Genomic DNA, 21,926 nt, shown 5'->3' with positions numbered 1-21,926 from the left:
GAAGCAGCTAGGATCCCTGGGTGCTAAAAAAGGGAGCAGATTTGGAGATCTAGGCACTGGTGGGTTTGTCACTGGCAGCCAGGTCTGGGGGAAGGCTAGGACTCTACTCTTAGAGCTAATCTTAGCCTATGGAGACATGACGAGATGAGTGGGTTAGAAGGAGGGTGGCTGCTGCAGAGTCAGTAGAGAGAGGAGACAGAGAGATGCACAGGTACCCTTTTGGGTTTAGAGGGAAAAGAAAGCCCCCATGGCCAGTTTCTCCCTTTTGAATTGTGTCACTGCTTCACTGCTAATTCTCAGATGGCTCAGGAATTGACAGCTACTTTGCAAAGTATTGTGCCAAATTTACACAAAAGTGCCTGTTTGGTCATGCAAATTTAAATTAGGATAGAGAAGGTTGCCAGTTAATTGGTCAGTCTAGCTTTCCTCACAGAGATACTCAACTTTGACAAAACTGGCTTCGTTGGAGAGAGTTTGGGCGATACTTTCTCCCATAAAGGGAAAGTTGCCCCAGACCAAGCAAAGAGAAGGAGGACAAAAGCTGGCTGTTCCTGCTTACCCTTTGGGTTACAGAGAGTCAGAATTCTGAGCATAGGAGGGACAAACCAGACTAACCAATGGTGGAGTGCGTAAGACCTTCCAGACAAAAGGCCCTGGGAGGCTGAGTTTATTCTTGAAGCACCAGCCTTTCTCCCACCATCTCCTTCCATTACAACTTTCGGTCAAGATGATTTTCAGGAGATAAATAGAAGCAGGCTTATGCTGGGGCTCACAAATGGATGGTTCATGGCCTCCATTTACCTAGACTCTTACAGAAACCTTTATAAATGCTACTCTTTTGTGAAGTGGGAAAGGGACTCTGGGCAGATAGATCACAGCAGGGCAGAAGATGCTCTAAGTGGGTGACTCTTCCTTCACTTAGACCTAGTTCTTGCTCCTGTACTTCTCTAGTCTTCTCTAGACAAGGACATTGGAGCTTCTGACTAATAAGATTAAAACAGTACGTTTGAGCATGTTCCAAAAATCATCAGCCATTTCTCCTCACGGGGAGTTTTTCCCTTAGAGGCCAGCTTCCTGTCTTCTCCTTAGCCTGTCTTCCTCACCTTGCCTTCTGCCACCAGTTTCCAACCCCACTGCAAAGCTGTCTGCCCCCACCCAGGTCAGGGGCTTCCTTCACAGGCACAGAAGCCCGTCCTGCAAACAGCCTCTGCGTGGGTTCTCTACCTTGGCCATGTGGGAGAGAGGAAAAGCTTTCAAGCTTTGGTCTTTCTTTAGCACGTACCAGACCACATTCTTACCTGGGGCCTGTCTGCTCCTCCAGCCATCCGACCCAAGCAAACGTGGGCAAGATGAAGGGGAGGTCCACCTACTACCTACATACTAGCAAAAACTGGAAACTGCTTAGACGCCCACAATTGGTAGTAATATTTAAGTATTTGATGATAAATCCACTAAAAGGATTCTTTATGAACTGTAAAGTTTTTAAAAGTGAAAAAATGTTTCTGCTACAATATTAAGTAAAAAAGGACAGGCTACAAAATTGTATATTTATAACATGACTAGACAATGTTAAAAACCTGAAATTTGTTGTAATTAAAGGGGGAAAAAAGACTGAAAGGAAATGTGTCAAAATTAACAGAGGTTGAGTCTGGACGGTGGGGGCTTTTGGTGATTACTTTTCTATTTATAAGTATGCACCTTTCAAAAGAGCATAGCCTACTTTGATAATTACCAGAAAATGGAAGAAAACCTTGAGTTTTTGCATTTGACCAGTCAGCAAAAGCAATGAACAACAGAGGCTCTGAGGCCAGGGCACTCAGCGCTCCAGGGGCCGCGGAGGGGATCTGGCTGTCGCTGTGTGGGTGGGACGGGGCCCCGGGGACAGTCTCCTGGGTCAGTCTCCCGGACCGAGCCCCTGCGTGGGCCCGAGCCATCAAAGACGAGCCTGTTTTATTTCTGAGCAGAAATGACGTTACCCAAAGAAAACTAGAAAGTGCTGATTAATCATGAAGTCAGGACTAATCCTGAAAGCAGTCGGGTCGGGGTCAGACGCGAGGGTGACCCAGACCAGACTGCAATCGCAGACGCAGCGGCGGGGCGAGGGTCTGGTCAACCCCGCCGCCCTACCCCGCCCCGCCCCGTCCCGCCCCGCCCCGTCCCGCTGCTCTGCCCCGCCCCGCCCCCTGCTCTGCCCCGCCCCGTCCCGCTGCTCTGCCCCGCCCCGCCCCCCTGCTCTGCCCCGCCCCGCCCCCTGCTCTGCCCCGCCCCGCCCCGTCCCGCTGCTCTGCCCCGCCCCGTCCCGCTGCTCTGCCCCGCCCCGCCCCGCCCCGCCGCCTTCTAAGGGCTTCTCTGGCGGGCCGCGAAGGTGGCGCATGCGCAGCAGCGCGCTGTCCAGGCCCGGTCCCAGCCCCTGCAGGCCACGTGCTCCGGATTGCTGGCCGTTGTCACTCCCGGGGCAGATTAGTTCAGTACTGTGCAGTGGTCACGCACCGACCAGCAGTGCTCTTAAGGATGATTATCACCACGGCGGTGAGACAGTCGTTCGGCCAAGACCTCTTCCAATACCTGAGCCAAACGGGTAAATCAGGTCCTGAGCCATCCCGGGGAGCCAGTTGGAGAGAGGCCATTCTTCCTGAAGTACAGGGTTTTACAGCCGCCCATTATGAGAGCTGTACTGTGGGAGCTGTGACTGCATATTGTTTGTGATTTTATTTTTATTAAATTCGCTTTAAGGATTTCATCCTGTCGTTAGAACACTGCAGTCTGCGGCTCTGGGAAGTGACTGGGGGGGTGCTTTCTCAGCATTGGGCGCCTGGCAGTGTTGCCACCAGTCTTTCCTTGCACCGAGGCCTCACATGTGTCCTGAGAGATAATTTGCATAAAAGCTGTCTGTGCCCTTGAGGAGAAAAGAAACAGATTAAAGGACTGGGAGGGAGAGGGGAGGCTGGGACTTTGGTAAAGACATTTGGCTGTGAAATATGTTGTTCTTATGAGTGGCTTTGCAAAATCTTCCAAAAGTTCTCCCTGAGGCCAGACATTGTTTTTGGGCTGGTCAAGCAAGAGGAGGAATTGAAGCATATTAGGTGGGAAGCCACTGGGCCCAGGCCCTGGCCCTGAGGGAAACCTTTATCTTGCCTTCACAGCGTTTCCTCTTGCAGCAGATTCTTACACTAACTTGGCCTCCTGGTCAGTCTTGAAGGGGCTGGCATTGAGTCCCTACAGCTCAGGCTCCAGCTGCCCCATCTTGTGTTTACTCTCCAGTAGATTAGGCAGATGTCAAACCGTGGACCACAGAGGCACATGGTGCAGTGTAGGCAGGGTGTCGGAAAGTACCTGGAATCCAGAGATGAACAGAGATAGAGCTGGAGTTTGGATCCAGGTGGGCAGAACTGGCACCTCTCAAAAATACCTACACACACAGATTACTTTGCTCATTTGTTTTAACCACATCAAGACTTGTCATAATCTTTGTTTTCTTTCCTTTTGCCTTTCCCTTACAAAACAAAAGTCTCACTAGGGTTGCTTTATAAAATTCAACAGTACAGTAAGTGCTACAGCATGTTAGATTGCCTTGGCAGGGAGAAGGGCCTTTTATCTGCTTTTGATCACTGTTGGAGTCTCAGGCCTTTAATTCTTTTGAACTCACATCCATTGTTCCACACTAGCTGCTACTGATTCTACAACCCCTGTTCTCTCTTGATTAAATTTCTTTGGCTCAAATATGTCTTTTATGTCTCTTGAGCTCAAGGGACTGAGTGTGGAGGGAAGAAGTTCCTCAGTCCTAATTAGCAGCTCAATTCCCTATGACCTGTTTGGAGCTCCTGGTAACCAGTCAATGACTAACCAGGTGTAGGAGAAACAGCAGCAGGTTTATGGGAGGAACAGATAGGAATGTTGGGTAGCTGCTCAAATCAGAGCTTCTCAAAGTGGGGTTTATCATAAGAGCCACCCAGGAAACTTAAAAATACAGAGTCTCAGGGTTGGGAGTGGGGTAGACATCTGTGGTTTTCAAAGTTCTTGGGTGATTCTGACATCAGCTAAGGCAGGGCCACTGGCTTATGGCTTGGGCTACCTTGAATCAGAGGGAGCACTCAGATTAGGCAACATAGCATACCTGGAGTTGAGGTTGCTGATAAGAGCATCCCATGTTCTAGAGATTCATTTGGCCCAATCTTCCAAAATTCTAGCCTTGCTATTGGGGATGGCTTTAGGATTTGGGACTCAGAGCCAAAGGGATCTTGGAAGAGGACAGAAGCACCTGACCTCCTGAGTGACCAGGAGGAAAAGTCTTAGCTGGTACGTAAAGCACAGGGAAAGGGTTTTAGGTTTAGGTCAAAGAACCATCAGTGGAGAGAGAGAGTAATAGGAGAATCCAAGGTGGCTGCATAGCTCTGCTGAGCATTCATGCATTCAGTTCCCAGCTTAGCCAGCAGGGAAAAGCTGTAAGGTAAAGCTTATAATAGTCCAGAACTCAGTATAATACAAGGGTTCTAAACTACTCAAGCTTTGACTAAGGAAGAATTAATATAGATAATAACCATTACTAAAATTAATGCTATTGTGGTTAGCATTTATTGAGCACGGTGCTGAACACTTTACAAGTATTAGCTAATTGAATCTTTACAACACCCCTTTGAGGTAAACTATATGTTCTGTTTACTGATGAAGCCAAAGCTCAGAGAGTTTAGGTTCATCATCTAAGGATTCCCAGCTAGTTGGTGGCAGAGACAGAACTTGAACTTAAGGCCATTTGACTCCAGAGTGTGAGCTCTTTTGATGTCAAACTTCCCATTTCCAGGCCTGTTTAGTGCCAGAAAGGAGTTGAATCCAAGTTGAAGCGTTGGGATATTAGTGGTAAGAGCAGCTCAGGGAATGAATGACAGTAATGCTAAAAAAATGCAAAGAGCAATTCATTTTAAAACATACATCTTACATATTTGGGATTGTTGTTTCAATTTGGTTGCTCATAGTCTGAGATCTTAGTAGGTCTGTGACATCTTAATATCAACCTGAAGGTAATGTAGGAGCATAATAAACCAAGGCAGTAAACAAACCTAGGGGATGGTTAAGTTCTAAATCATATTTTAATAAACAACTATTCGTACCTTTCCAGAATCATTTAAAAGGAAATCAGTGTAATTTTGTTAGTATAACCCTCACATTTTGGCAGCCTCCAAGGTGCTCACCAACTTGGTTTGAGGAGATTGGCAATGACTTGGAAACCATGCCATCCTTGTAATATGGACTTAAGAGACCAGTGAGGAAAGAGTAAAGGAAATGACAAAGCACCCTTTGGAGGATGATGACAGAAATCTACGTATGAAAATAATCACACCTTGGGGATCTTGGAGGGTCTGCAAGCACTACCGATTACTCACCAGTTGTAAGATCTCCCAGCATTAATCCATCTTGGCAGTAGAAAGGACATTACCAAATGACTGCACTGCCTGTTGGCTTCTTCCAAACTCCTGGCTGGAAAAGCAAATGAGTGAATATTCACTCTGGAAGATGGAATTGTTTCCCGTATAGAGTCTACCTCATGGAGGTTCTTCAGGCAAGTGAACCAGGATTTGAAATTTTATTTTTCTGTTGACCACATTCCAACAAATTCTGGAGCATTTAAGTCTGATCTTGGAAGCATTTTCCTTAGGGTTTAACCAGACATATGTCAGGTCAATGACCACCAAGGCCAATTTGTAGCCCTATAGTAATTTTAGATCACTCTGCAAGTGCCAAACCTTGCCCATTACTATATTGGCAAGGGGAAAAAAACTGCTTCGCTCTTGAAGGTGCTTTAACATTTTTAGGTCAATATTTACTTCACTTCCAGTACATAAGGTGGTTGGAGAAAAAGTGTACTTTAAAAAAAATAAAATGAAATAAAACATCCACACCTGCCTCCTGCATTGGTGGGATAAGTTTCATTTACCAACAGTAAGGAAAATGTAGAATAAGACAAGAAAGTTGGCATTCTTATGTTGGACGTCGTCTTTGGCCACCGCAAATTTTGAAATAGATGCCTTTTTCAGATGGTTCTTGATGGGATTGTCAAGAGAGGAAAAAAGCCCTGTAATAAGCCTGGTTAAGGTGGGGGAGCACGAGTGTGCACAAGAGAGGTAAGGCATAGAGGAGATTTTCTTGGAGAGAGGCACTAAATATGTTGCCCACATTATGCACATGGAGAAGGTTTACCTGGGAGGTGGAGGCAGGTCATGAACCACATCAGAATGTCATCCAGGAACACTGTATCCTTTAGCCCAGTAGGTCATGAAGACCTCATTCTTAAACCTGAGACTATTACCAGCCTGTGGAAGAGATGCATTAGCTACTCACGTAGCCCACAGAGCTGGGAAGAGTATCTTTGTTCCTCATTTGAGTGGGTGACCCAGAGTGCTTCAGAAGATCGGAGGCCAGAGGCAGAGGGCTGTGGTCCTGGACAGTGATTGCACTGAAGTCTCTTTAGTTGCTATCGAGTCTGACTTCTAGGTCTTTTTTATGAACCAAGCCATAGGCTTCTGCAGATGAGATGGAACAACATATAGCTCAACTCACAAATACTTGTTAGTAAATCTTGGGCCTGTGCCCCAAGTTTTTACAGGAATACAAGTGTTTGACTGAAATATTTGCTGTGGGAAACAGTGAGGTAATACAGGCTAAGTCTGTGGAACAGGCAGCATCTGCAGCCTCCACCTGCTAAACACTCATGTTAGCTCCAAGCACCATTTTATCTCAGGGAGGATTGACCAGATTCCTCAGAGTTGGAGTCTGAGAATGGAGTCCACAGAAAACAGGTGCAGGACAAGAATTGCTGGTAGGAAAAGGAGGATTAGAATCAGGATTAGGGGAGGGAGGAGAGAATTCCAAGAAGGTGGACTTGGATTTGGCAGGAAGAATACCATGAGTGATCTTTGGGAGAGCAATGTAATAAATAGAGTTTTGACAGGAGTCTAAGGAGCATTTGGGCTGGCTAGCAAATGCAGAAGACTGACAGTGAAGGGGGAGAGAGGGGAGAGCTGTGTAGCTGAGCATTGCACAAGGGTGTTATGTCTAAAAGGACATGATTCACATCATAAACAACATAGATTTGATATTTAATATGATAATTTTTATTGCACACTTAGCAGTGTCTTGTTCAAACAAAATCAGTATATTACCACAATTTTCTGACATGTGGAAGTAGTGTCTTGGGGAATGGGTGCATTGTTCCAATTCACAGAAAGGCACCCTATGGGCTAACATTGGCCCCGAGGAAAAAAGGATAGTACTCAAAAGCCATTCCATGCAGTAAAGATATTAAAGCAGTGGGATCAATGAAGTATGCTGAAGAAGAATCATCTGTTTATTTCTTATCCTTATCCATATTATGGTTCAGATGGAGATACTGAAGGTTAATATTTTTATGTAGGGGATAAGAAAGAGATCAATAGAAATGAATCTCTCTGTTTTAACCTGTATCAGAACACAAGTACTTTATATGTTCTGAAAATTCCTAAGGGTTTTCTTTTGCAATCCTGTTGGGTCCTAACCCTCTCCTACTAGGGCATGCGACCATTTCCTGTGGTTGCTAGTTGGGATTTGAAAGTGGCAGGAGAATGGATAAGTGGGAAAGAATTACTAGTCAAGTCAAAACCACTTGGCTTGAATATAAAATCCTTGATGTGTTTCAAAAGCATCATTCAGAGCAAGTTAAAAGTAAATTTGACTTTCAGCTATGACACCATAGATGATGAAGGACTCCATTATTAAAATCCTCCCAATTTCTTATTTTCTTTCCTTTATCTTTGGGGAAAAGAAGTTTATGAAAATGAGTTGAGTTTCAGGCAAATGAAACCATAGTACCAGAAAAATATCCACTAATATTTCTTGTAGGTATAGTTTGTGCTGCCAAAAAAGAGGCACCTAAGAGATTATAGGTAGTGAACAAACATTCTAATCTTGATGCCACGAAGAGGAACATTTCACTGATTAGCTCTTTGAATAACTAGTTTGTATCTACTAACTTTGAGGTCTTTCTTAAAAAATGATGGCTAAGGGAAGGGTATATTCAAACACCTAAATCACTCATTGTTTCAGTGAACCCAACTGGTTTTTTCTTTCTGATAAATAAGTGACTCATTTAGCCTTGGAGCACTAGAAAGACCAAGATCATTAATTACATTTCCTTATTATGTAAACATTGTGTTCAGGAAGGGGTGTAGTAGGCAGTTCTGGGAATTGAGAACAGACAAGCTGTCTTACTTGTCTTCTTGGCTTCTCAGATTGATTGCATAGGTGTGTTTGACTTTATACAGTTTCTGTGAAAAATTCTGTACACGATGAATTTACCTAGGAGCTTATTACATAAAGGAATATTTAAGGGAATATGTGACTCATAGGTAAGAAAAAAATAGTCTATTTCGGCCTTTTAGATTTCATGTCCATGATATGTTTTTCATTTTTTAGCTTTCTGCTTTAGGGCAGCATCTGTCTATATCTGATCTTCAGAAAACCGACAACATAATTATTTGGGGGGGGGGAGCTTATTAAAAAACAAACAACAGATTCCTGGCCCCTCACCTAGATGAATGGACTTGTCATTTCTGAGGCCTGGGAAACTCTTCCACCTCTTCCAAGCGTGATCCTGAAGCACATTGATACATGTGTGATCTCACATTCTGCTTTGTTCTCTTGGTGGGACTGGGGCTGGAGGGTGGGATAGGGAGAGAGAGAAAGACAGAGAGAGATGGATTCTCAGTTCAGTACCAAATTATGAACACAGAGAGATTAGCCTCTATTGAAGATTCTTTCTCTGTTGAAATGAACAAGGAAGTAGTTGGAGAAAACCTGGGTATGTTTATAAAGTGCACACAACCGCTGTGTGGGCTGATAGGCCTGCGGCTAAACATATTTGAAATTGCAAATTTGCAAAACCATGAACTGCATGGATATTTAGAATGTTTTTTAATAAGATGGAGCATACCCTATCATATGACTATCATAGCTTGAATCCTAATAAATTGGAATTTATGACCACAGTATTTCTAAAGATAAACTTGATTCTTATCAAATAACATTTGGAATTTATAAAAATTCTATGAAATATCTAAACCAAGACTTGTACATTCTAAGGTTTCATAAATTAGGGCTTTAAAAAATATTGTAAATTCTTGTCTTCAGCCTTTAATTCTTGTCAGTTAGCAGGCTTTCCTAATGCTAATCTGTCAAGTAACATAGGTACAGTGTAATCTCTCATAATCTCATTTCATCTAATTTACTTATACCCATATACATCTTAGTCTTTTAAGACTTTTCACTGAAGCTGTATCTACCTGATAATCTGGATCTGGCATTCTTGATTACTTCATGAAGTTAGACCTAAAGGGAAGTCAATTTAGGTAGCTGTAAAATAATTAAGGAACCTGAATATGAGGGTTGTATTGTGGTTTCCGAGTTCCCTCTGCCTGTAGGCCTGGCCGTGGCCCTGGATTGGAGGCTGCAGGGAGAGATCTCTCAGTTTACAGTTTACTACCGTTGTGAGGCTGAAGGCAGCTGCTTTCCCAGGCCTTGAAGTTTCCAGTCTTGGGGTGATGTGCAATTTCACTCCCTTGTCTAGCCCATCATGACTTCCTGTTCTCTTTCTGTAATGCTTTTCAGATCCACTTCTTCCTGTTGCCTTCCCAAGCCTGGTTCTGGTCCAGGCTCTAATTACCTCACACGCACCTGCACTCTTCTCATATTCTCTTTCCCGTCTACAGCTTTTCCCCTCATCTTTTTTTTTCTCCCTCTTAACACAGAATCCTCTTCCTTAAGCATCATTTCCATCCACTTATCTCCCAGCAGCTCCCAGTTGCATCAAATCCAAGCTCCAGGTACTTCTGCTCCTAAGCCCCTCTCACTGCCCAGACCATCCATCTCCCTTACAGCTGGACTCTGTTCCAGCCAAGCAAGTGTCCTGACACCATGTCTATACAATGCTGTAACATCTGGTTAATCCAGTCAACTCTGTCAAATCTTCAGTTAATCATCTGGATGTTTTGTCTACAAGATGCCAAACATCTGGATTGACTGAAGAAATTCACTACATTGATGGAGGTGGTGTTTTTATTTTATTTTATTTTTTAACTGAATTGACCAGATGTTTTGGCATCATGTAGACACACTGCTGTCTCCTACGTTTGTCTTAATAGCTTGTCTGCACAACCTTCTTTCCACCTGGAACATGACCTGTCTCCTCAATGCCATGTTTTCCCTTCCTTCTAAATTCTGGCCAAAATTTCCTCTGCCACAAAGCTGTTCTAGATTAATCCCACTAAACTCATCTCTTGGTTCATTCTGGCATTCACTTAGTGTCTTTCTTTCCTTTTTTTTTTTTTTTTTTTAAATTTATTTTTCTGCCCCATCTGATCTGCAGGAACATTCACTTAGTTTCTACATGTATAATTCTTTTAAGCTGAAATCACTGTGTTTGGGTTTTTATTTTTGAGCATTGTCCTCTTCTTCTACCCCATTAGATCATAAACCCTACAGATAGATATAAGGTGTACCATGAATACAATAGGTCTTGCGTAGTGAGAGGCTCAGTAGCCTACTGATCAAGGGCAGAAAACCTGGAAGTCAGTCTTGTTTTGTCTCCCACCTCCTCTACTTACCATGTGACTTGGACAAACTATTTAACTTCTCTAAGCCTCAAGTCTTTTCCTCATTTGTAAAATGGAGTTAATAATAGAGCCTACTTTATAGAGTTGTTTATGACGATTACATGAGTTTACACAGATAAAGTGCTTAGATGAGAGCCTGGCATAAAGTTAGTATCCACTGATCTTTTGTAAAACCTTGGTTTTCTCGTCTGTTCTTTCTTTTGACTGTGACAGCACCTTGCTAGGTAGCTTAAGGCAGCTGTTACTGTTCCCATCTGAGAGAGAAGGGAACAGATGTCAAGGGGTTGCATCATTTGCCTGTTAAATAAGTTGCAGCCTTGCTTTCTGCACATGCCATGATGGCCCTCAGTTCTTCCTAGTCTCAGGAATTAGAATATTGCTTTCTATAAAGAGCAGGTACTCAAGGAAGCAATATGTGTAGAAACGTGTTTTCCTACAGACCAGTGGTTCCCCAAAACTGCTTTGTGGATCCTTGCCCATCTGTGACAAAGTATCTTATGTTAAAGTGATAAAATGACAATATAGTGAGGTTTCCTGAAAGCTACCTTTATTCAATTGTTAGACCTGTCCCTGAACTGAGTCTATATCCTTCCTTCATGTTTAGTGTAAACCTGTCCTATCTTTATGAAACGATGGTGATATTAAACTATAATATATGTATTAACACTATATTGGATCCTGAGAGGTTTCTTTTTGAAATGGCTTATTCATTAATTTAACAAGTACTTTTAAAGTATCTACTATTTGTTAGACATGGTTCTAGGCACTGGAACAATAGTGAACAAAACTGACAAAAATTCTTGCCCTCATGGAGGGCATTCTAGGGTAGAAGACAGATGGTAAACAATAAATATGTAATTAATCTCTCTAAGGTTCGGTTTCCTCATCTGCAAATTGATAACAAGAGTACTTCATGGGGCTGTTCGTAAGAATTAAATAATATGGCAAAGTGATTAGGAGTTAATAGTGCTATTGGATACGACTGAACAGGGTGATTGACAGACTGAGCGTGCGGGGAGCGTGGTTGGAACGTTGAAGTAGAGTGAAACTGCAGGCCTCATCGAGCAGGGGCCATGTGCACAGATGGGAGGGCCATTGCCAGGACTTGGGCTTTCACTCTGAGTTAAATGGGGAGCTGTCCAAGGGGTTTGAACAGAGAAGTATGACAATGTGACTTATGTTTTAAAAGGTTCCACTGGCTCTGATAGTAATAGTAAATTATAGGGAGACAAGGGTAAAAGCAGGGAGACTAGTTATGGTGCTGTTATCACAGTCTACACGAAAGTTGCGATCCCTTTGACTAGGGTGGTAGCCGTGGGAAGTGGTAGAGAATGGTGAAATTCTGGATACACTTTGAAGGTAAAGCCTACAGAATATCATAATAGACTGGATGTGTGAGATAAAGACAGGAATCCAAGCCATTTGGCTTGAGCAAATAGCCAAAGATGGCATTGCCGATGATGGGGTAGGAGAAAATTGCAGATGAAGCAGGTTTGGTGGCAGCAGGGCTAGGAAGTGTAGATGAGAGGTCAGTTTTGGACATGTCAGGTTTGATGGACAATATGGAATTTCACTCTGAAATGGACCTAGGCCTCACATGTCATATATAACTTTTCTAAATTAATTAAAAAATCACTTGTTGAATTCTTTGGTTGCTTAGGAGGTAGTGCCGATTCTTAATCAGTCTACTCACACCGATACAGTATTATTACAAAGTTTTGGAATAGAGAGAAAATGGTCATATTCCTTTTACCCTAAATGAAATATTTCCTCAAAAATTGCAAATTAGAAAACAATCTGTACACACCACACATAAAAGAGAAGGAAACCCATAAATTGTAAGTTTACTCATAACTGTTGGGAACCAACCACAGAGCATATATTTTAAGGTAGTCATTTATTTTCTATACATGGTAACCTTCATTTCAAATATATTATTATTAAAATATTTAATATCGTAATAAATCTCCCGCTAGAGTAAATTCAGAAAATGGGAAAGTCACTTATGAATTTCCTGCTTTCAAAATTACCCTACTTAAAAAGTACCAGAACTTTAGCAATGACTATCATTTTTGGCATCATGAGAATGAGAAAGAATAATTTTCTAATAGACCAAGAACACCTTCTTTTTGACTGGGGCTGTAAGAAAGCCCCCAGAAGATGTTTTTGCTGATCAAGTGATGTGAATTAATAGCATGATCTAATCTTAAGGGAATAATTCCCAGCAGATGTGGAAGGGAGAGACCAGACTCCCGTCTGCATTTCATTAGAAACCAGTCTTTTCTTTCCAGGTAGGATTTCCCACTCTCTAACCCAAAATACAGTTTTAAAAAATTAAATGATGATTTGTACATTATCACTTTAGGGATAGTTCAAAGTATATAATCACATTTCTTTTCTTCCTTCTCCCCTTGTCCTGCCTGCCTTTTTTTTTTTTTTCTGTAAGATTTGGTTTCTTCTTGAATTGGACATATGACTGACTGGGGCAAAAAAGACAAGCAGGGGGAAATATGTGAGGCAAGTGGTTTTGGAAAACTGTATCAACAGAGAAAAAGTAGTCAAAAAAACACAGAGAGCAGATATTGCTACAACTTAGGACTTAACTGAATTAGGTAATCACATCAAATAGAAATGTGCATGAAGACTGTGATCCTGGCAAAGGGTTCAGATCTTAGGGAGCTGGTTTCCAAGCATATCACTGAAAACAACTTTTCACAGGGATTAATGAAACTTTCAGCACCTGTGACAAAGATAGTCATCTATGGCTTTGGTGGTGGGGGTGGGGTGGATTTTGGGAAGTAAATGAGCATTCTTTCTACAAACACAGGACTTCTAAACCAATGCTAGAAGGATTTGACGTTTTATTATTTCTCTCAGAATTTGAGTTTCGTCAAGCCTTTATTAGAAAGGATTTCTCTACAATATGGTTCTGGTTTCACTTCTCTTCATTAAAAGCCAAAAGAAGAAAGGAGATAAATATACTTCCTGCTTTCTAGTAAGCAGAAAGGGCACCACCTGATAAACTGTTTACAGTTACTGGAACAGAGTCAAAGCTGTTGAGAAAGCAGAAGCAGACCTGCTCTTTTTTTGTGAATGACAGTGTTAAAGAATGTCACCCCTCTTAACTTCTCTACACCCCTTACAGACAAATTGCTTATACTGATACAACCCTCAGTGGTAACTCACTTCACACCTCCGTTTTCTCTCTTGTTATCACCAAGATTAAACAGCATGTTTTGGCAATATTCTGCATTTATCTAACCTTTTCCATACAGGCCACACTGTTACAACAGAACAGGTTTATGTACCTCACACGTCAGATCTTATCAAGAAACTTGGTAGTGACAGTTTGATAAGGACACCATAGCTTATTGAGCTTGTTCTAAAAACAACAGCAGCAAACCACTCATCTCCTCACACTTTTTAATGTCCTTGTTCTATGGTAGCCCCATTTTTAGATGCAGCAGATGCATTACTGACTGTGGCCTAAGAGGCCAGAGAGAGCTGAGGGCATGAGACAACATGTATTTCGATATTATATCATTAAAAACTTCTAGAGAGATCTGCATTTACTTCAATTACCTATTTTCTTTCCTGATGGGATTTCCCAAACCCTAACCCAAAATATAGTTAAAAAAATTAAATGATGAATTTGTACATTATCACTTACAGGCAAAGGAGAGGTCTAGAGAGCTTTAGCTTTCGCCTGCCAACAGCTTCAACAAAGTGAAAAAATGGCTTGTTATAAAATGAGAAAAAAATTCCCAAGAGTTGCTTTTTTCTTTGCTTTCCAGAATGTCCAGCATTGTCTTAGGCAATGAACAAGAATGCTAACAGACTTCTGTGTCTCAGGATAGCCTCCCTAGAGTAGGACACATAAAAGGAAAATAAACTCAATTACAAAATTAGAATAAAATTTAAAGGCTAATTTTCTAACATGTTTTCAGTTGTTGGAATTTGTTTTTTTTTTTTGCAATTCATTTGGCCCAAACACATTCCTGTGACATTTCCAAAGGCTTTATATGAGCATATTTAATACAATATTTAACAGATAATTTAACTATGTTCTTAAACTTTTACAAAAATTATTATTGCTATTATTCAGTTAAATTCATGGTGAATTTTATTATCATGTTGAAATTCTTCTGGTAAGAAGAATTCTAATCTCTGTGGAATTACAGATCTTTTTGTTCCTTGTGGTTAAAGCAGAATGAGGAACATTCAATCAAACTAACTGATCTGTGGGTTTTGTTTGGTTTTTGCTTTTGTTTTTGTTTTTTTGAGACAGGGTCTCTATCTTTTGCCTGAGCTAGAGTGCAGTGGTATCATCATAGCTCATTGTAACCTTAAACCCCTGGGCTCAAGTGATTCTTTTGCCTCAGCCTCCCAAGTAGCTGGGACTACAAGTACACGCCATGATGCCTGGCTAATTTTTTTACTTTTTGTAGAGATGTGGTCTCGCTATGTTGCTCAGGCTGGTCTTGAACTCCTGGCCTCAAGTGATCCTCCCTCTTCAGCCTCCCAAAGTGCTAGGATTACAGGTACAAGCCACTGCACCTGGCCCAAACTGATGTTTTAATTTTGTCATTCAGTTATCTTTTAAGTCAACAAATCTTATTCTCTGGCATGTGCCACGAAGCTCTGTGGTCTCCTCTGTTCCTGGGATAACACTGAATTGGTAAGGTGGGCACATTCCAGGAGAGATAGTAGAGAAACCCTTAGGGTTCTTCAATATAAAGAGATTCAGTGGTAATACATGTTAGAATAACTAACAGAGATTTTGTGAGTTTGGAAAACAAAATTCTGCTTGTGAATATCTGAAATAGAACTCATAACTTTTGTGATAAGTAGGACACACTTCTAAACACTGGCTTATTTTTTGGTGGCTTTGAGTCTGATCACCCTGCATTTGAGTGGGTTAACATTTTTTCAGAGCACCTCTATTATATCCCTCTTCTCCCCCTTGAAGCTTTCTTCTTCCTGAAGGAAAATAAAAAGGGTTCTTGTTAGTCCTGGGAATTCTTCTGTCTTCAGGTTCTAGATATAATCATAAAGAAAAAAATACGAAATATTTCAGGCATACCAAAATGTACAGAGAATGAGAATTGAGTACTCACCATCTAGCTTAAAAGAATAAAAAATTACAAATACAAGTGAAGCCCCCTGTGTATTCCTTCCTCCTCTTCAGAGGTAACCCCTATTTTCACATGTTTTCATATTTTTGCCACATGTATGTACATCTATATATAATACATAATAATATATTTTATGTCTTATATTTTTGTATAGGTGGTTGGTTTCCTTTTTTACACTATTTTTAAGATATGCTAATACATATGGCTCTGGTTTATTGATTTTCACCTCTATAAAGTATTCCATAGTATGCATATGCAGCAACTTATACATTCTTTGGCTGATGCTTCAAAGTCTGTCTTAGTACTCCTCTTTTGAGCAATGTGGGAGATTTCTTTAGGGTATAGACCTAGAATCAGAATTTTTGGATCATTGGATACACACATCTTTAACTTTGCTACATATCCAAACACTCTGAGCTACCAGCAGTAAGGGCCATCAATCTGCTTAACAAGCCCTCAGGACTCAAAGTCTCAGATTTGGTAGCCTGGAAGAGTAATGGTAGTGGTGGTACAGCAAGAATTTCCATTTCTAGCATGTTCTTAAGTGCTGCTGCTGCTGTTGTGTAGCATCTGGAATTACATTTTGAGAATCAGTGCTCTAGAGAAAGCCTATTCGATTATATATATATATATATATATAAAATTTTTTTTAGATTACATTTTGAAAGAGAGAGATGAGACATTATCTGAAAAGATGTGACTGGCAAGGTATTATTAGGTGACTGACATTCACCTGTGGTCCAGTTTTAGTATTCAGATTCCATAATAAATTGACTAAATGTAGATAATATATAGTAAATAACCAGTTTGAGTGATTGTCATCAAAGGCTAAATTCTTAATGAGTTTTCACTGCCAGAATGAGACATCTGCATGTGCTTTTGCGGCTGGGTGCTGAGAAAGGGAGAGGAGTGGGCAGGTGGCCAGGCATTAGGCTGGGGTGTGCACTGTGCTCAGCTGAGGTCACTTAGAGTATTAGAGTGTCATGACCACTTCCATAAAACCCAGGTGCTGGTCTACATGGCAGCATGAACATTCACTTGGGGGTTCCTCAAGATTTAAGGCATGAGGCTAATAAGTCACACTAGCTTCCCTATTTTTAGATATTTATATACAAATAAAACCATCAATATTTATATACTTTTATTTTTTATTAACATTTTATGCTTTTTAATTATATTGCAAAGCTAGTGCCAGGAAAGTTTTCCTCAAATATTCTTTTTTTTATTGTTTTATTTTATTTTCTATTTTTTTGAGACAGAGTCTTGCTTTGTCGCCCAGGCTAGAGTGAGTGCCGTGGTGTCAGCCTAGCTCACAGCAACCTCAAACTCCTGGGCTCAAGCAATCCTGCTGCCTCAGTCTCCTGAGTAGCTGGGACTACAGGCATGCACCACCATGCCCGGCTAATTTTTTCTATATATATTAGTTGGCCAATTAATTTCTTTCTATTTATAGTAGAGACGGGGTCTCGCTCTTGCTCAGGCTGGTTTCAAACTCCTGACCTCTAGCAATCCGCCCGCCTCAGCCTCCCAGAGTGCTAGGATTACATGCATAGTAAGCCACCGAGCCCGGCCTATTTTTTTATTTTAGAGACAGGGTCTCGCTCTTGCTCAGGCTGGTCTCGAACTCCTGAGCTCATGCAATCCTCCTGCCTCAGCCTCCCAGAGTACCAAGGTTACACCCTCAAATATTCTTTCTGCAAGAACTTCTTATACAAAAATCTTGAAAAGGAAGCCTACACATATTTAGGGTGCATGGACACAAACAGGCTTACACAGTCTGCAAATGGTTAACACCATAGTAAACTGGAAGGAAAGTGATTTTATTTCAGATTTAGCAATATAAAAAGTCAATTAGGAAAAAAAGCATGTACCAGTAACCCAACGCATTTGCTTACAACATTCTACAATTTGCAAAACAAGGTAATTCTTTTTCAAAACCAGACAACAGGTTCAAAAATACTTCTTTTCACACCCCTAAGTGATACTGTCTGTGGGAACAATGGCTGTTACAAGGCCATGTATTGCAGGCACATTTCCAGGAAGTTCTAGTTATCATTACTCTCATTTTATCTTCTTTCTTTTTTCTCTCTCATCAGCTTTTTGCTTTCTTCCCTTCTTCTTTTATTCACTGGATTCCGAGGATCATAGATTTCAAATGTGTCCGAGTCTTGCATGCTTGCGTCTTTCACTTTTCTACTTTTATCCTCAAATTGAAGTACGTGCGACATCCTAAAGAGGGAGAGAGGTTCAGTGATTCTGGCAGGGGACCTGAAAGTAGAAATTCTATACTCCACTATCACTGGCATAATAAACCATAAGGGTACAGAACACCAAGATGGGTTTGTTGTTTACTGGTGCCTATACCACATGCAAACCAACTGCTCAGAAAACTCTTAAATTTGAAAAACATGTCTGGAGTTTGTTCTGCTGGTTTGTATTTCTAGTAGTGCGTCTGTTTGCTTCAGTCTTCATTTGAGGTTCCTCCCCTGATGGGAGGTTGAAAGAGTTCTACCTAGAAGTGTTCCTCAAACTAAACTCAGAGAACACTCTGTCTGCTTTCTTTAAACAGCACATTCGTTTAGCCAGAGTGAGCCAGGTTGCAGAGCAAAACTCCATACAATAAACCAGTCCTATCTGATTTTTTTGTTTTCAGTAGTTAAATGGGTCAAGAATAGGGAATATATTAAGAAAATTTAAAAGTGATGTTCAAGTGGTGTTATGATTCCCTTTTCTGGGGAGGTGCTGGGTTAAAAAAAATATTCTTTTTCATACAAATGGAAACTAAACTTTTGGCATAACTCTATGGACTAATGTCCTCCTCTTACAGTCGATTGCAACAAATCTAACCACCCTGCTCTCTTACTTTATCAAAAGCTTACTGGTCTTAAGATATCAACATGTGCTTGAATCTCAAGTGATCATAAGCTGGCTATCCTTACCAGCAGGGAAATACGTAAGTAATTAGCTGTGCCCTCATTACGCAGTGTCAGGAATAAACGTGGAAGTCAAACGACCAGACTGCAGGGCAGTGGATAATTTGGAAAGAGAAAAGTTCAGTTTTTATACAAAGAAAACAAAACTATTATGTTGGGAGGGAAATTAAATGTCACAATATTAGCGACACCATCAGTGCTAAGAGTTCAGTAGCAGCTGCTCACCAGGGCTGACGAGTTGAGGCTTACATACCATTCCCACCTCCTTCTATCCACTCGAGAAAGCTTATTGGAATGCAGTGTGTATGAGTGACATTATCATATGGATGACTTAGAATCTAATTTACTAAATGAGGTAAATCACATTCATATGTCTATACCTTATTAATAATACATTATTTGTATCAAATTTTATAACTGGTCTCAATACATGAATATGCCACATCACACGTGTGAGCTGCCAACTTTTTATACTTTTGTTGCTTTAGTAAACACCCTTACTTAGAAAATTGCATTATACAACCATTGCAAGGTCTAATTTTCTTGTGCTTGCAATTTCCTACGGTATTTAAGTATTAGCCTCTGAGAGTAAAATAATCTGTAACTCCCAGAAACAGGCTGATTGTTCTACAGCCAAGATAATACATAGTAATAAGTATACCACTAGAACCAGTTGGAAAAACAATGAAACTAGATTTAATCAATTGATGATGACTTGCCTAGGTCTAAATGATCAGTGACAAGTCACTTCAGTAAATACACCTCTGACAGGCAAATAACAGCCTCATACTTTTGAAAGCTGGCCAATCAGCAACAGCCTATTTGGAATAATGGCGCTTCTGAGCTGATGTCAACTCCTAAACATTCCTTACCTCAAAATTCTATATGAAGATTTGCAACCTGTTTTGCTTGGAGACACTGCTTAAAAGCACAGCTCCTTTTTACTTAAGTGAGTAATAAATTAAGCCTTTGTTTCAGTATACCAAGAGGTATTCTTTTTCTTCAAAACTTAACCTATGCTGAAGCATAGTACACAAAGCATACGCCTTAGAAATTTCTAATGTATTCCCACTGATTAGAAACAAGTTAAGAAGAGCAGTAAGACTGTTCTGTTAAAGGTCCTTGATCACTGGGGTGGTGCTAACCTGCGGTCCGTCCGCAGGCTCAGTCATCACCTGAGCTCCGCCTACCACCACCCCCTCCTACCCTGTCCTCACTACCTTATCCGTGGAAAAATTATCTTTCCTGAAACTTAGGAATCAGGCTGCAGAGCTGGAGGTGAGCGGTGGGCGAGCCTAGCTAAGCTTCATCTGTATTTGCAGCCGAGCCCCATGGCTTGCATCATCGCCTGAGCTCCACCTGCCATCCCCATCTCCACCCACCCCGTGGAAAAACTGTCTTCCACGAAACTGGTCCCTGGTGCTAAAAAAGTTGGCGACTGCTGCTTTATCATACATCGGGGGAGCCCAGACCCCTATATTGCATTACAGTAAGTGCTTAGCAATTTTCCAAGTGTTTACAGGCTGGAGGTGTTGATGCCTAAGCTGACACCAGGAAGAAGTTGGAATCATATGCCCTTTAAAACAATTTTATTCAATACTCAAGATTGATACTAAAAGACCCCACTATCTTAGTTAACTTATTAATAACTTTCCATACACACATTTTTCTATTTAAAAATTATCCCATTCTTTGTCCAAAAATACAGATGGGTTTTTTGTACTGTCCATGTCTAGTAGGGATAGTCCATGTTTCAAAAATGACATTATCAGAATTTGTCAATTAAAAACATAAAAGGCACCTTCTTTCTTTCTATACCATGAGAGAATCTTGCAACTATGGGATTTAGTTGGCTCTCGTATAAGAAATGAAATCTAGACACATGAACAACAGCACAAAGTCCACAAGAAGAAACAGATTTTCTTACAAATTTGAAAAAAATAGAAAGCAGTAAATTAAAGGAGCTGTCTTTTTCAACTGTTTCATACACCACTGCATTAAACAAGTCCAACATTTTGATTAATAACAAACCTAAATCCAGAGGAAAGAAGGGGCTATCAGCTTACAAACTACTTCAGCTTTAATATCATAATACTTAGCATGGCTGGTTACTTGGCAATAATATTTAATCTTTAATAGAAATAAAAGCATAATCAAAATGCTTCACCCATTTATCTTTCAACATGCTTTGGCCACTTCATTTTGAAAAGCAAAACAAAACTGTTATTATGATTTTCAGCATAATAAACTCCTGACCTACGTGCCTCCATAAATCACAGACTGAATGGATAGAAAGTGAGCCTGCATTTTACAGTCTTCTGTAAGGATACACACGCAGGCTTAGAAGATAGACTTAATTCCAGTACTGAGGGTCTGCTAGTTTACAATCTTATATGTCCCAACAACTCAATACTATCCACTCTGTGGCTGGTCATGGAACTGGCCCAACAAGAGCAGTGAATTATTTTGGAATTAATTACACACTGATTATTTACATATGAAAAATTTAGAGTGTGTTCATTTGAAGGAAAAGAAAAACATTTAGTTCTGATTTAGAAAAATTTCACATAGGCTCAGATTCTCAAATAAGAACATTTTGACTTAAGTGTGTTAGAGAAATATGGAGGTTTACTATTTTCATAGAATTTGTGTTTGATAGGAAAGGTTTTTCTTTTTTGGGGGGGCATGGGACTGTATAAAATTATAAACAAACAACTGATTCTTCAAAAAGGACCTGGACCTTAACCTCACTAACTTGACATCCAGTTTTTAAAGTTCTCACACGATTGTGAAATAGATTCAGATACAATAGCAATTTGTATCAATGGAAAATAGAAAGAGAGGAATTGATACTCAGACATATAGTAAGTCATGCAATATAGAATTCTCATAATAGCAATTTATTTCTGATTTCAATGCATTTAAATTACTTATGCTTATATAAATAGATATCTTTTTCACTAGGAATTCTATAAATGATTCCTTCCCATATCCAAGTCACCCTAATTTAGAAACTTACTACCCAAATCTTAGATTGTTGCAGATGTCCTATTAGTCCTAACTGTACATCTGTACTATTTCTCTCTTCTTGAATTCTTCCAAAAGTTTAAAAAAATAATCTTTCTCACACATTTCTTTTAAATCACTCCTTTGATCAGAGGATTTGCTATCATAAGGGTGGAGAACCTGTGGCAGTAAGGCCACATGTGGCCTTCTAGGTC

At 40.6% G+C, this 21,926-nt stretch overlaps 1 protein-coding gene across 2 annotated transcripts in view; it reads right to left on the bottom strand.

Annotated features, from left to right (window-relative positions):
- Nucleotides 1-5,334: 5,334 nt before the first annotated feature.
- CWC27 (CWC27 spliceosome associated cyclophilin) overlaps nucleotides 5,335-21,926 on the bottom strand; it is a 224,328-nt gene continuing 207,736 nt past the window's right edge. Inside the window, exons 14-15 of one of the 2 annotated variants that reach the window (XR_012921686.1) lie at nucleotides 14,308-18,001; nucleotides 5,335-8,682 (exon numbers count right to left, since the gene is read on the bottom strand). Coding sequence is in view for 1 of the 2 variants with exons in the window: in XM_012784066.3 (XP_012639520.1) it covers nucleotides 17,839-18,001 (163 nt within the window). In the remaining variant the exon portion in view is untranslated. Of the gene's footprint in view, nucleotides 8,683-10,330; nucleotides 18,002-21,926 lie in introns of those variants that run through there. The other variant, XM_012784066.3, reaches the window with a different exon arrangement.

The sequence above is a fragment of the Microcebus murinus genome, chromosome 11 (assembly GCF_040939455.1).
Source record: "Microcebus murinus isolate Inina chromosome 11, M.murinus_Inina_mat1.0, whole genome shotgun sequence".
NCBI classification, from domain to species: Eukaryota; Metazoa; Chordata; class Mammalia; order Primates; family Cheirogaleidae; genus Microcebus; species Microcebus murinus.
The sequence above is the reverse complement of the archived record's forward strand: the minus strand, read 5'-3'. Positions and strand labels throughout refer to the sequence as shown.